The sequence below is a fragment of the Poecile atricapillus genome, chromosome 11 (genome assembly GCF_030490865.1).
Source record: "Poecile atricapillus isolate bPoeAtr1 chromosome 11, bPoeAtr1.hap1, whole genome shotgun sequence".
In the NCBI taxonomy this organism is placed as follows: Eukaryota; Metazoa; Chordata; class Aves; order Passeriformes; family Paridae; genus Poecile; species Poecile atricapillus.
The window spans coordinates 6,662,421-6,677,646 of NC_081259.1; the positions used below are offsets into that span (position 1 = coordinate 6,662,421).

The window sequence follows — 15,226 nt, forward strand, 5'->3', positions numbered from 1 at the left end:
GGTCTTAATGATGTCCCAAAAGTAAGTAAATAAGCAAGAAAAACAGCAGCACTTTGAAGAAGTGATTTCTCTTGGGGCATACTTCTTAAAGAAAAAAATTAAATCCTAAAGCCATTATGTGCATGCATTTTAAAACCTGTTGTATAGGTTTGGCTGCCACCCAAATTAATAACCCAATAAATCATTTCTGTGATACTAAAGGGTTTGTACCAAGTGTGCTCACTGGCACGGCTTTCTGAGACCCAGTTGGTGCGTTTTTGTTGTTGCTGTCAGTCAATACTGAAATCCTTTGTTAATTAAAAGAACAAATTTTTATTTCTTGCAGTTTTTTTAACCCAAATACTTTTGCCTTTCATACAGAAATAACAAGCTTTGATCTGCAAATGCTGGATTTCAGCAGTGCATCTGGAGCTCATTTCTGGTTAAAGCTTTTTAGAGCATCATTCTAGGGCTGCAGCTTTTGGAGTAGGGGGATATTTTTCTGAGATGAAAGCTCAGGCTCCGGAGTGACTTTTACCAAATTAGAAGGTCATGGTTATTAAATACAAAAAGCAGCAATGGAGATTGGTGGCTTATAAATGCTGCTTCTCAGAATGACAGAGCTACTGTATTAAGCTGAGAAAAGCTGGTCTGAGGCATAATCAAACCAGGAAAGAAAACCTTTGGGGTTATGTTTTTTCGTTTAGCTTTTGTTTGTTTGTTTGTTTTTTTCTGTATGAGTTCTTAAACAGTTCTCTTTTATAGCTGCTTTTAATATGTGCATCAAATGTTTTTTGTTTTTTTTTTTTCTTCTTCATGCCTTGGGGTAAATCAGCATCCCATTAGATAAAATTCGTCTCTCCCTAAAACCTGGTCCTGGTTTTGTAAGGAGGAGGTTTGGACATCCAGGAAAACCCACCTGACCACACTTCTGTTTGGGTGTGCTGTGGCTTGCTGGTGGCTGTGGCTGTTCAGGAAATGGTGGGGTTTTCACATTGACTGCTGTGGTCAGTCTCAGCATGAGAGGTCCTGAGCACTTCCAGTCCCACCGAAGCACGTCCCTCACTTTCAGACTGGTGTCTCCTGGATATTGGCAAGCAGGCTGTTTTTGCAGGTGCTGCAGGTTCCTTTGGGCTGTCAGCTCCCTGCCAGCCGCTGTGTGGTGGGGATGTGGGGTATAACATTCCCCTAACCCACAAGCCTACAGATTCCCATTTCTTTGTTTTTCTCCCTTCCCAGAGAACATCCCTCGGGAGACACTGATGCATTTTGCGGTGAGGCTGGGTCTGCTGCGGTTGACGTGGTTTCTGCTCCAGCAGCCGGGGGGAAGAGGAGCTCTCAGCATCCACAACAACGAAGGGGCAACGCCTGTGAGCTTGGCCTTGGAGAGGGGCTACCAGAAGCTGCACCAACTTCTGACAGAGTAAGGATGATTTGGTGGTTCCTCTGCTGGTTTTCCATTCTCTACCATGCTTGGCTTTGCTGTACATTATCACTCAATGGTGTCTGAGTGCTATGCTCCATCCTTAAAGGCAATCTTGGTATAATTTTGCTTTTACTATTCTTGCTAGTGGCAATGGGGGCAGTCCTAAGGGTTATGGAGAAATGCAGTAATATTTTTGCGGGGGTTTTCTTGTTGCTCAGTATTCTGCTTCCAGCTGTCTTGTGAAGTCCAAAGTGAGTCACTGTAATATTGACTAATTAAGACAAATCTTATGCAGACAAATGAAAAAGCTTTTCTTCAAGCAAGCACAACTGCCCAAAAGAGGGGAGCTAACAGGCATTGTCGTGGTGGTGCACTGTTGTGTTCTTACTTTTTAGAGGAAGTTTTTTAGTTAAATGAAATAGTGATCATTATACTGAAATAAGGCAGCATCTTGTAAAGAGTAGGTTAAAAAAAATAAGATAAGAATTAATTCAAATATTTAAAGGAGAACAATATTTAACAGAAACAGGTCTCTTGTAAATGGTCTTGAGAAACAGCCAGGTCATGTGCATGAGCATTTATTGCACTGCTTTACAAGGAATTCTTTGGAAGATGGCAAGTTGGTTTTTAGCATCAAATGTTTGGAGATCCAGCTTTAATAGCTGAGGCTAATAAAGACAAAGAACTTAAAATAATCTTCAGGGGGATGTTTGTATAGGAGAAAAGATTTAGTCTCCATGTGTGTTTTTCTGATGCCTGCTTCTCTTAAGCTTTGTTATAAACTTTGTGTTTCTGAATTGTGTTTCTGAATATCTTCTCGTATGCTTGGGGTTTATGGTGAGTGACCCAATGTCGTGTTTAGGAGTCTGCTGTGTTGTCCATGTTATCATGCAACATTCCCTGTTACGAGCTGTAAATTATTCTGCTTTCTGTAGTTGTTGGATGCAGTGTTGAGGGAGCAAAAAATATGATCTGTATTGCTGGAGTGATTGCATTTAAGTTTTATTCTTAAATTCAGGCAGCTACATGGAAAGTGAGTGAAGGAGAAGGTGCAGGGTGGGATGGGACCTATACACAAATACCTTCTCCTCCACCCTTGCTGGCATTAATACAGAGAGGATAACAGTGTTATATTTTTCTTCATCAAGGTCAACAGTGAAAACTCAACTATCTCACAGCCTATATTGTAAAAATGGGATGTGCAAATTCATCCTGTAACTGCAGCAAGGTTCTCCAAGGTGAGACTAACCACATTAACAGGTTTTACATACTGTCAGGAAGCTTAAGCTGGCCAAAACTTGATTATAAAGCTCACAGAAAATACAGCAACCCAAATGCGAGTAGAGCTGGTAATTTAAATAAAAATGGGAAGTAAACAAAACTATTACAACAGCTATTAATGTATTTGGTGAAATATTTCACAACTGGCTTCAGTTTTGGAATGGCAGTTCTCACTTAGTGGAATGAAAAGAGGAATTGGGATTCCTGTGCCATTGGCTTTAAGGAATGCTGCTGGCCCAATCCATGGCATTTCTCTGCTGACCTTTGCAGTTTGTCTTTGAAAATAAGACACAAGCAACTGCAGAAATGTTACCATCAAGGTCCCAATTCCTGTTCTTCTCGGTATATCCTTAAACTGTTGGTTGTGATTTGTTTTCCTCTTGGACTGCTGGGTGGAAATAAAATGTATAAACATCTGACAGCCATGCCACATGACTGAAAACTCTTCTATTCCTGTGAAGCCCTGCAAACAGAAATCCATGAGTGCTGGAAATCCTGGTTCCCTTTCTCAGTGGGTGGAATGGTGGTGGAGCATTGGAATTGACTGGAGCAGTGACATGGGGATGGCCACAGCCCTTCCCCACAAGAGGGTGATGGTGACAAAATGGGCACATACTGATTCCCCAGCAGTGATTTTTTTTTATTATGCTGAGCATTTTCTGCATTAAGATGGGATTGAGACTTGAAAATCCCTGTTGGGAGGAGAAATACTGAGCTTCAAAACACAGAAAATTTTGTGAAGAGAGCGAGTGTCATTTATATCAAAACACAAAGGACACTGTACAACCTCCTTTCTGCACTCTGCTATGCTCATGCTGTATAATCCATGCACACAAATTTGGCACACAGCTCGTCCCACTCAGCAAAACACAGAGCAGCAACGCATGTTGGTGAGGGCCCCTACAAAGGAGTCATTATTTTTACAAGTAATTAAACTGCACTATGCCAAATAAATGAATGCAGTGTGTTTTGTGATGCATTATCCTTGGGGGAAATTTATTGTTCCCTTGCTTGCTAATTTGCAGGACCATGCATTTTACAATGATTCTCCCAGCCAGCATTGGGAAGGGGTGAAATTTTGCCATAATTAGGATACAATTATTAAAGAGCAGACACAAAACCTTCTCCATTGTTGTAGTTTTGCCTTGGTTTGTCTGCAAAGTAGCTTGATTCAACTGCAGTGTAAATATTTTTCTCAAAACCTAATTTCACTGGTGACATTTTGAATTTCTGTTTATCTGATGAACTTTCCCTTCTCAGCTTTTGCAGTACTTCATGTAGGAAAAATAAAAGATGCTTCCTATGTAAGTTTTCCATCCCTGGAAGTATTCTGTTCTGGGGTGTGCACTGGCTTTTCATCCTCGGACAAGAAAGGTGCATGGGCTGGTTCTTCTGAGACCTGAGCAAGGAGCTGTCACAGAGCCCGTGCACATGGGATTGAGAGTCAACAGCAGCATACATTAATAAATATTCATCTAAGCAAATAAATATTCATCATCAATAAACATTCATCAGTTGTGTATCATTCCTGAGGGGACTTGTTTTATTTCCAGGATGAAAACTGTGCAGTGAAGAGTGTCCTGCAGGGCAGACGGAATAGGATAGTGCAGAAAGGCAGTAGTTTTATAGGGGAAAAAAATATATAAAGTTTTTTAGGTAAAGATAACTTTGGAAATGGTGCAGTTTGCAAAGCCTTCTTTGAGTTTCAGCTGTTTCCAGAGTGAAGGGTCTGTGGTTGGAGCCTGTTTCTCCCCGTTGTTGGAGCGGGGTGATGCTGACTGCAGGGTGCTGGCTCTGGAGGGGCAGCACAGTTGTTGAACAGGCTGCTGGAGCTCTGGGAGGAGCTGGACAGCTGCAGAGTGCAGGAGCTGCTGTTTCCCAGTGCACTCAGGGCAGTAACACAATCCCCTGGCAGCTCCATGTTCTGCAGGGCTCTTGCTGCAGTGGGGAAAATGGCTTCAAGACACTGGGAGCATGCGGGATTGCAGAGAGGTTGGAAGTGCTGCTTTGTAAAACATACAAATACTGATCTGGTTGCTGATTTTATTTCTGTTTAGTAACATTTCTTTCCCCAGCAAGGCCAAACACTTGTAGTTCCTTCACAGATGAGAGTGATTTATGTCCTCTGAAAAAGGGAAGCAAGAGAAAAATAAAGCCCATTTCAAAAAAAATTTAAATTGCACTTTTCTAATCCCTGCAAAGAGTTGCAACAGTCTCTGAGTCTTTTACTGTAAACTTTCTTTACTTTTGCTGGTTTCTCTGCTTTTTGCTCTGAAGTGTTTTTGCACATCTGGGATTGCTCTTCCCTTCAGATTTCCTGGTAACAATCAGGAGGCTCAGTCTGTGAAACTGTAAATCAGTACAAGTCTGTATTTCCAAATTTAAAATTACTTAATTAACACACATAAGGAATAACTCACTGGTAGCAGAAGGGTTTTGTGAATGTTTTTCAATCCATGATTATCACTTGCTATTGTTCTGATTTTACATAAGTAATTGGTGAAGTCTGGGCTGTAATCTCTGTGGTGCCTCTCAAATAAGGATGCTTTTTCAGTGACTTTACTTTTATAGCTAAATACACTTTTCTGCTTTTCTGAGCCAGAGCTGCAAGAGGATTTGCCTTGTACGCCCTTTTTTTTTCTTTTTTCTTTTTTCTTTTTTTTTGCACCCCAATTTAGCAGGCCCTTTAAGCAAATGCTTCATTTCAAAAATACCCAGTTTATGTTCAGCAGAGTTTTTAAGCATGATCTCAAAATCAGTCACATGATATACATACATTTTATTTCTGGCTACGAGAATCAGACTGTAAGGTTTATTGAATTAGTACTGATGTTTCTCCATCTGTTCTTCCACTCCAAACCAAGCAACAAATCCGTTTGATTGCTATTTGGGGAGCTGGATTTGAGGTATGGCTTGCTGTGGTGTGGCAGGAGAACAGTTGACTTTGTATCTACAAGTGATGGCACAAGATTAATGTGTTAAGAGGGATTCAGAAATGTTAGAAGGGCACTGAAAGAGGACTCAGAGAGCCCTGTGCTTGTTAAGGAGATGCTGTTTAGATACAGACAGTGATATGTCTGGAGCAGTGTGTGAGGGCCAGTGGTCTACAGGGTCTAGTTTTGTGGCTGTAGGGTTTTTCAACTGAAACATCATAATTTAATAGCTTTGACATCATGATCAGAAAGATGCTGAGGTGCTGTGGGTATCTTCTGGCACAGAAACTCCACTGCTCCACTGGCAACCAGGTGTAAACGTGATGGAGCAGGAAGAGTTTGTGTTCCTGTTTTCCACCTACTCACCCCACATCATGCTCCAGCTTTTACTGACTTCCTTGTGTGTCTCCACATCCCTATGAAAACTTTTCATTCTTTGGCTCCCTCCTTTCCTTTGTTTTGTATGTAACCACCTCTGAATACAGAGGAGAGAGAAGGCTTAGTCCATGTGATAGAAACAGCTTTTTAATATTTCTGTATTCCCACTGGGAAATTGTCCTGGGAGATCATGGAAACAGACCTGTGAGGATGAGAAAGAAGAGATTTAGAAGAGATTTGAGAATATTTGGTAAGATACAAGAAGAAATTATTTTTCTTTCCCAGCAATCCTGATCTGGAAGTGTTCCCAAAAATTATAGGAGCCATAAGTGCTGGACAGCCTTGTGTGGTTGGTAAGTGATTATGAGAGACCAGCTCTGTTTCAGGATAAATTTAGAAAATGCAGATAAGTGGTTTCCCAGAACTGCTGGGTTTTTGGCCTCAGGCATGGGCTAGCTGGATACCCAATTAGGATGCTCATATTTAGTCTCTGGAGCAGATTTGCTCCAAGCAGTGACATTCATGGTAGGGGATAGAGTTTGAACAGATGACTGTAGAAGAGGTCTCTGTAAATTGCTGTGTCAGAGGCAGCCAAAGGCACGGCTGCTTCTCGGGGTTGTGTTGCAGAGCCAGTGATCACACTCGCTTGCAGCGTGTGGAGATGTTCTGCAGGGACAGCTCTTCTTTCATTATCACTTGTCCTGATCTGAGATCCTGTTTTTAGCTGTAAACACTGCTTGCTGAGGTATTCTCCATGATGGTGCTTTTTTAATTTAAAATGAAACAAATGGAATCTGTTTGCACTCTTGAGTGCATTTCATAGATTCACCTTAAATTCCGCTTGTTTACTGACGAGTCTCCAGGTGGACATTGGGTTCTAGGTTGGACCTACAGCTCCACATCCTGAGCAGATATCCACATCCTTCTTGATACATAATGCTCTGAAAATAAAACAAATGGAAAATGCGTTTAATAACAGTTACTCTTATGGAATGCAGATTGTACTTTTTGCCAAATGTAGTTGATAAGAGTTTGTAGCTGTATTTTTATATATATATATATATATTTAATGGATAATTAACATTGGGGCCTAAGAAATGCTTGGGTTTAGAAATACAGACCCGTTGTATTTGGAAATACTGGACATGCTCCCTCAGCATACGTGCATCTGCAAACAACTATTGAAGAACCAAGCCAGTTTTTCTCTCTGACTTGCTGCTGTATAGTGTGTTAATCAGTGAGAAGTTAGCATTACATATTTTGAATCCAGTTATTAAGTATTTAATTTGATACTGAAGTGAAGGTTATGCAATCCTGAATTCAGTTTGGTGTCAGAATCCACAACTGCAGTTCATGTTTGTGCGAGGCACTGTAAGGGTTTAGTCATTATTTCTACATCAGATGAACTTTTAACTCTTTCTTTCAACATCAAAACTATTCAAATTAGTGAGCAGTATGTAGTTTTTTCTTATATGAGAAACATACTTTTTTTTCTACCTTCCTGGGACATTTGGAACACTTGGAAACACCTGAAGTGCGAATTCTATGTTTATTAAATCTCTTTCAAATTTGAAAACACTTGATTTATTTTAACCCATTCTAGCACATGCTGGTTGCATGTGTTTTCTGGTTCTCATATACAATGCATATGGATGGTTATAAAAATGAGGAAGAGCAAGAAAGTGTTTGTGTGCATTAGTGTTCTGTATATCACTGAAGATTGTGGGTGCAAGGTTGATAATACAGATGCAAAGCCTCCATTACCCCAACACTTCTGAAAATAACATTGAAGTTGTGTTTGGTCAGATTTCTAAGATTGATTTAAATGCTGGTGACTGCATTGAGTGTGGGTGCTGGGTTTTCCCAGGAGGGATTGTTGGCTTGATTTAAATTGCCTGTGCTGTGACCATGTTGCACAATCACCACCAATCCTATCCCTGTAGGCACCATTCCTTGCTTATCCCAGATCACACTCTGTCTGATCTGGTATTTTCACTGTGATACCATAATAATAGTAATAAAAAGAATGTAAGATTAGAATTCAATTTAGTTATGTTTCTATTTACCTTACAGATAAGAGCATCTAAATTCTGGCCTTTTCCTAGCTTTTCATGCAGCCATAATGGGAGGGGCTTTGTTTAATTTATTTTTTTTAATTGATTTTTCCTTTTTTTTTGTTTTTTTCTTTGCCATGTGGATCTAGGGGCTGGTGCTTTCAGAATAAACCTACAGCTGTTGTCAGGCTTGCAGTAAGATCCTAAGAGCTGGCAGTGCTACTGAGCTTGTTTTGTTTCAGCTCAGAAGTCTGGAGGGGATATCCCCAGGAAATAACACCTTGAGTTCCCACACTGCCTTCCTCACCCCTTTGTGAAAGTGTGGGATAAATCTGTCTAACATGAAAGTTTGCTTAACTCACTGAGGCTTTTTCATTCATCTTCTGATCTCTTCCTCCCTCCTCCTCCTCTCCCCTCCAGCTCAAACCTTGTCTCTTGGTACTGGAGAACACGCCTGCTGCAAGCGTCAGCACCTTGAATTTCAGTCCCTTGTTACTGAGCAGTTTTTGCAGCTTTTGAGGGCAAGCAGAGCTTTTGATCAGGTGGTGGTTTGTTGTTTTTTGGGGTTTTTTTTTGTTCTCCTTTTCTCTCTTATCTTCCCTCTTAAAAATCTCTCGCCCATATCTGCCGGAAGCCAGGAGCCGTGTGGTGTGGGCTTTCCTTTTTCCGCCACTCACTCTCTTCTCCCCTTCCAGATAAGGAGAGATTCAGCACACGAGTACAGTGTAGCTCTGCCTTGAAAAGGGTCCAGTCTACTTGGGCAGTGCTGGGAGGTTTAAATAAAAACCACTTTCTACTTGCTGTCCCATCCCAGCTTGGATGGGGCTTGGAGTAACCTGGTCTAGCGGACAGGGTCCCTATCCCTGTTGGAACTGGATGATCTTTAAGGTCTCTCCAACCCAAACCATTCTGTGATTCTATGATCTTATAATCTTCTCTTGCATGCCAGCTGGGCAGGAGGTGATCCTGTAGTTTCAGCAATCTATTCAGTTCCCAGATGGAGCAGAACATGGCTTGAGAGTATTTTGAAGTATTTTTTCTTTCTCTCTGTTTGAAGTTGTCATCCTTCTTTAAACCACTTCTCTGCAGATTAAGGGTGGGCTGGTAAGTCTGTTCTTAATTTCAACCAAAAATTTCCCTTCTGGGTTTACCTTTATGGGACAGAAGACTGACCAGAGCTGGAGGACTTCTTACAGGCTTTTTCAGTGGGCAATAGCATGCTTGTGCAGAGGTGGGGTAGAGCCAGTGAACACTACCAGCTTTCTTAGGCAGGCCTTGCTTTTTTAACCAAGATACTTTCTCCTGTGAAAGTTGAGCTCAGAAATGTTTCTTACAAAATGTTCAGTTCACTGGTATCTGTTATGTATTTTGATGGGAAACTGTTGAAAAGGGAAGATGAGAAAGATTTGACCCAGGATGGTTAAATCTCATAAGAAGACAGATTTCCGTTGTTTCTGGCAGAGTGCAGCAAACTGGATTTTTATGCTGAACAAAAGCAGATTTTCAAACTTCTTTAAGGCTAGAGTTTGTATACATATTTTTGCTAATAAATCTCCAGTAAGTATTTGCATATCTGTTTTTATCTTCTTGTAGAGCAGCTTGGATATGCACTCCTATACAACCACTCCAGAAATTCCAAGTCTGGACAAAATAAGCATCTTTCACAGCCAGGAAGCACAAAATGAGTAACAGCAAAGCTTTTTTCCTGGAAGAAAGTGTGTTTTTATCATCTCTCAGTAAAACCCAGGACCTGCAGTGAGACATGCAGGAAAGGCATGAACAGTGAAGCTCAGTGTATGAGGGCAAATGAGCAGGAGTGTCTTCTCAAATGGCCTTGCAAGTGATTGCCTGAACAACAGGAACAGTGGGAAAATGAGTTAATGCTTATGAATCCTCATTTGTCCTCTCTGCTTCAGACCATTAGTGCTGGGATGGAGCAGAGTATGAAAGGGATAGTTTGAAGGAGGCAATAGATTGAACCATTCGCTATCTTACTGCTTGATTTTGTGTAAAGAAGGTGACTGCTACTAAAAATGAGAGCTTGGAGTTTGTACTTGGCTGAATGTGAGAAACTTCTTGCTTTCACAAAAAGTTTAAAGCTTTTCATAAAGTCTAACACAGATTGGCATCTTGAATAAGAAAAGAAACTGCTCTCTTTGTAAGCAAAATTGACTGTTTGATCCATCTGGGCCGTGTGAAGGTTGCGGATTGCTGGAGGGGTGGACACACTCACGGTGTCGCAGGGGACTCTGCCTGTCATCTTGCTCCAGATTGATCCTTTTGAAGTTGCTGAGGGCCCTTTGAGCCTCAACAAGTAATGCAGGCAGCTTTGTGGGTGCTGGCTTGGAGATGCCTGTGAGGGTCCTTGAAGCTGATGAGAAAGTGGAGCAGATTCATCGCGCGCAGTTCTTTAATCCGCTGCTGTTGTCCCCATGAGTGGGTGGCTGTGGGCTTTGTGCTCACTGCCTCGTTGTACTCTGAGAGTGGCCCCGAGTACAGTGGTTTCTCATACATGACAGCTGAAGAGAAAAACACTCCAGACAGAAATGTCTGTGTTTCCTTGATAAAGGAAGGTCATTTCTTTAGTTACTTGTAATGGCTCCGTTGACTTCAGTGCCTCTGTGGATTTATACCAATCACCAGCAGAAACTGGATGCGTCCTTCTGTTTCTCTGTGGAAATATTGATTCTGCTTAAATCAAGTGTAATTCTGCTGAAGTCAAGTCATGACTGAGATAAGTGGTGGTGAATGGTGGAAGCCATAGTATTGCTTTGTGTGAATTTCCTTGCAGATTTATCCCAGAATGAGTCACAGGAGGGGGTGGGTGGGTGTGCTGGGGCAGAGCAGGGACAGCCATTGCCACCACCATTGCTTGCACAGGTTTCTCTGCCTCTGATGAACCATTTGACTGTTTCCCCAGCCTGCTCTGCCCATTCCTGTTGCTGATCATGGTGTTTGCTCGGTATGACTTTGCTTTCTAGATTGCTTGGCTTCCCAGAGAGATAGCCCTGTGGCTTCCTGGGGGCCCTTGCCCGTAAGAAAGGTTTGAGAATTTTAAAGCAGGACCTCTCAGCAAAGATTCTGAAAGCTATGTGTAGTTTTACCTGGTTGATGGCATGCGCTTGTGTTTATGTACCTTCTTGAATTCCTAATTGTTTAAAAACAATCACAGCTCTTCCCCTTCCAAGGAAATTTGTAGCTGGGCAGCAAAGGGAGATCTGAAAATGGTTAGTCTCTGCAACAGGGAGGGGACATCATAGAATCACGGGGTAATTTGGTTTGGAAGGGACCTTTAAAGGTCATCTAGTCCAATGCCCACCCCAGCTCATAGGTGGGGCTGGGTGTCAGCAGGTGCATCCCTGGTAGAAGGAAGACAGGGAAATTCTCTTTTCTTGCACTCCTGAGCAGGTCAACATCATCCCCTGTTCATGTAACATTCCTGGGGTTTGGCTCTGTGTCTCTCCTGGGGGACACAGGGCTTGGTGGGGTGGTGCACAAGCTGCTCTGTCTGGAATGATCAAAACAAATTTTGGGTTTCCTGAATCAGTTCTGATTCAAAATGAAATCTGTGAACCTGAAGTTGGTGAACACCTCAGTGTTTGCTCACCACCTCAATGGGCCAGTGTAACTGCTGTGCAGCTTGGTGAGACCTGAGACATTACTGCTTTGAGTGGTACAAAATCAGGGTTTGATGTTCAAAAAGAGAGGACTGAATAAAAGTTCACATTAACTACATTTACCTACTAAGTTATTTTTCATTTTAATCTACAGCATCTTTTTTCCTTTCTTTCCTCTGGATTGGTAAAAAGAAAGCCCATGATAGTGCTGCAGAAAAACAGCTGTCTCACAACACGGAGAACATCTTGCACAGAGGAAGTTTCACAGAACAAGCTCAGTTCATTTCAGGAGTGAAAAAAATACTGCAATTTGATGGCTGTTGGGTGTTTGTGAGCAGTGTGCTGGCTTTGGTGTAGAACTTGTACCATGATAGTTTTCATTCCTTGCAACTTACCCTTTGCTGTTCTGCCTTAGGTGTCTGCTGTTCTGTGACAGCTGCTTTGGTGATCTTCACCTGTGATAAATTTGATTTAAAACACAGTTGTCGTGCCCTTAGCTGCTAGTCTGTCATAGTCTGGGGTAAAACCACTGATCTCTACCTGAGAGGGACCTTGTGAAATAAATCTTGTGGCTGGCATTACCGCTAAATCACATTATTTTCAGGACTGAGGAGTGTGTGTGTGTGTGTGTGTCTGTCTGGCCCTGGAGCCGGTGCGTGCGTGTCCTGCCATGCAGGATCCCTCCTCGCCTGCCCACTAACCCAGCCTTGTTTTCCAGGGAGGGAGCCAGGGAGCCGGACTCGTGGAGCACCCTGTCACACACGGTGCACTCGGGGGACTACAGCGTGAAGCACCACCGTGGGCTCGACGTGTACCTGCTGACGGCTGAGGCCAGGGAGGGGACAGCAGCCAGCTGGGAGAGGGACATTCAGCACCTCCAGATGCACATGCAGAGCCACCAGCACCAGGTGAGCAAAAGGCTGGGGGGATGGAAGAGAAGCAGGACTGGCTGGTTGCAGCCTGGCACCTGGGGAGGACTCTCACATGTCAGCATCCTTCAGGGCACGTTTCCCTAGGCGTTTTCTCTGGATTCATTATCAATCATCCAGGTGGACACCTGTCCATTTGCTTTTTATTACTGGGCATGGGGAGATCTGATTAAGCTGTATTAGGCAGCAAATGTTCTCATTCAGGAGAGAAGCAGGCTCAGAGCTGTGCAAACACCAGCTCTGTTTTGCTTCTCTCTGCTCCCAGCTCCTGTGTGCTCTGTTAGTTTTGGACCCACCTGGATGGGCAGGAACACCTCCCTGGAGACATGCTGACCCTCTGCCTGTCTGGCAGACACTGGGCAGCTTAAGGCAGGCTCTGGAGTGAGGCTGGGGGTGTGGGTTATGAGCACAGTGGGGACATCTCTGTTGAAATGGAAAGTTCAGAGTCAGAGAGGAGACTGAGAGGAACATTTCTGGGATGGGTGATGGAAAATATGTCTGTTTCAGTAGCAATTCAATGTAGGACTCAGAAGACAAGCCTGCCTTGGCCACAAGGTTTGTGTCCATAATGGTCCCTTCACTGCTCCTCTCAAACTCTGTGGTGCTTGGTCCACAGGAGCTGTAGGGCTTTGGAAGGGCTTTCTCCTGCTGCTTTCAAATTGATGCCCCAGGGTCTCAGTTGGGAAGGTAAAACATCAGAACACTTTGCCATTTTTCAGAAACACCCACATGTCTGTCACAGTTGGTGTCACTTGCGGGTGTTCCTTCATCAGATCACATATCCGGGGTTGCAGAGGTGCAGGATCTAAATAACAGGATATTTGTGTTGCTTTAACTAAGGGAGGGGAGAGCTGTTGTGTATGGCCAGTGGGCTGGGGGGATGAGCAGAGGAATGGGCCATGCTGAGCCATTTTCCACCTTCTCTGAGTATCTGAGATGGTGATTACTGCCAATCTCAACAGGAAGTGGTGGCAAATCCAGGCTAACTGTGAAATCTCTTCCCCTTTCCATCAAAATACCCTAAATCATGGCAAGCATATCCAGCTCACTGCTTGTTTGCTCATGCAAATACCAGATTGGGAACATTTTGCCTGACAGTGAAATCAGAAATAGACTTTACTTTCCACCCCTGTTTTACTTCAGATCTAATCTGATTTGAATTTGGAAAGCAGCCCTGTAATTATTTCATTTAGGTTTATTTTGGGTCAGTTGAGTGCCTGTTGGCTTCCTTTGGTGATGGCTGTATTTTTCCGGCTATCAGCAGAGTGACTTCACCGTGAGGATGCTGGGGCTGCTGTGGCCCTTCCTTTTGAAAACCCTGTTTGTTCCCAAGCAAGTGTCACTGTTGTCTGTCTGTCCATCCTGGCTAGGATCCAGGAGCACAGTCTCCATGCTCTGCTGTGGGGTTACAGCCACCAAGGGCCTGGCACACTGCCCTTGCAAAGAATACCTGCAGCCTGTGGGTACCACTGCACACAGAGCCCTGTGTCCCATCCCTGGGCTCCTCAAGGGATGGAGATGCCACACTGCTGCCTCCAGTGCTGACCTGTCCTGGGATGCCTCCAAGGGAGCCATAGCTGACAGCATATATGGGAGCTGGGCAGCAGGGCTGTTTTGAATAGCAGATGATTGGTGGCAAACACCAGAAATACATTTAATGGTTTGTGACTCAGTGAGTCTGTGGCACTCCTCAATGTTTGCAAACCTCAGAGTGTGGAAAGGCAAGTAAATGCAATATCCTCAAGGTAGCAGGGATGATTTTAGCCACTATTGGTATATGCAGTACCCAGAAGTTCCCCTTGATGCATCAATTAACATAGTGGCTGCTTCAGTTACCGGGGTGGTTGACAGTTTTGATGTGAAGTTCTATTTCTCTGAGAACTAAAAACTTAAACAAAATTTGCAGGGAACTGTTCAAGTTAGACTTCTAGTATGCATGTATTTGTTTAAATCCTTTACAAATAAATGAAATAAAAGCTCAGATTTTACACAGTTCATTAGGAGAGTCTCAGGTACTTAGTGAGAAACTAGTGTGGCCTTGGAAAGCTTGTGGTGCAAAACCCCAAGCAAACCTGTGAGAGCTCTGTTGGGTGTACATAGAGGAACCGGGGTTGCTCAGTAATTTAATAAGCCACTATTTCTAAGATGTCAGCATTGATATGTTCTCTTCTACAGAAAAGAGAATATGAAAGGAAATACTGAAACAGACAGTTCTTTTTAAATAAAGGTTTGATTGTATGAAACTATAAAAGATTGACAAAGCAGGTGCTCTGGAAGGAAAATGTAGATTAGAGAGGAATTGATTATGATTCTACTGTTCCATGATAATGCATGTATTAATTTTAATAATATGTCATCATTTTGAAATTTTTATTTCCAATTAGGAAATAAATTTCAGATATTTAATTATGCCTGCAGTTCTCAGGAATAGATTAGATTATTAGTTCAGTCCTGGGAGCAGGAGACAGTTGGTGTGTTTGGACATTGCCAGCCCAATGCCCATGTCTGATGTAACATTTCCATCCATAGAAAGAAAATTGAGGAATGCTGGCAGGACCTGGGGAGTGCTGGGTAGGGATCTGAAGGTGCTCCTAAGGCGCATTTGCTTGAAGTCCTTTGGGACTAGGCT

At 42.9% G+C, this 15,226-nt stretch overlaps 1 protein-coding gene across 12 annotated transcripts in view; it reads left to right on the forward strand.

Moving 5' to 3' along the window:
- AKAP13 (A-kinase anchoring protein 13) overlaps positions 1 to 15,226 on the forward strand; it is a 207,328-nt gene that overhangs the window by 92,075 nt on the left and 100,027 nt on the right. For all 12 annotated transcript variants that reach the window (XM_058846593.1, XM_058846592.1, XM_058846596.1 and 9 more), the window contains 2 exons: positions 1,219 to 1,402; positions 12,387 to 12,576. In XM_058846593.1, the coding sequence (XP_058702576.1) occupies positions 1,219 to 1,402; positions 12,387 to 12,576 (374 nt within the window). The remainder of the gene's footprint in view (positions 1 to 1,218; positions 1,403 to 12,386; positions 12,577 to 15,226) is intronic.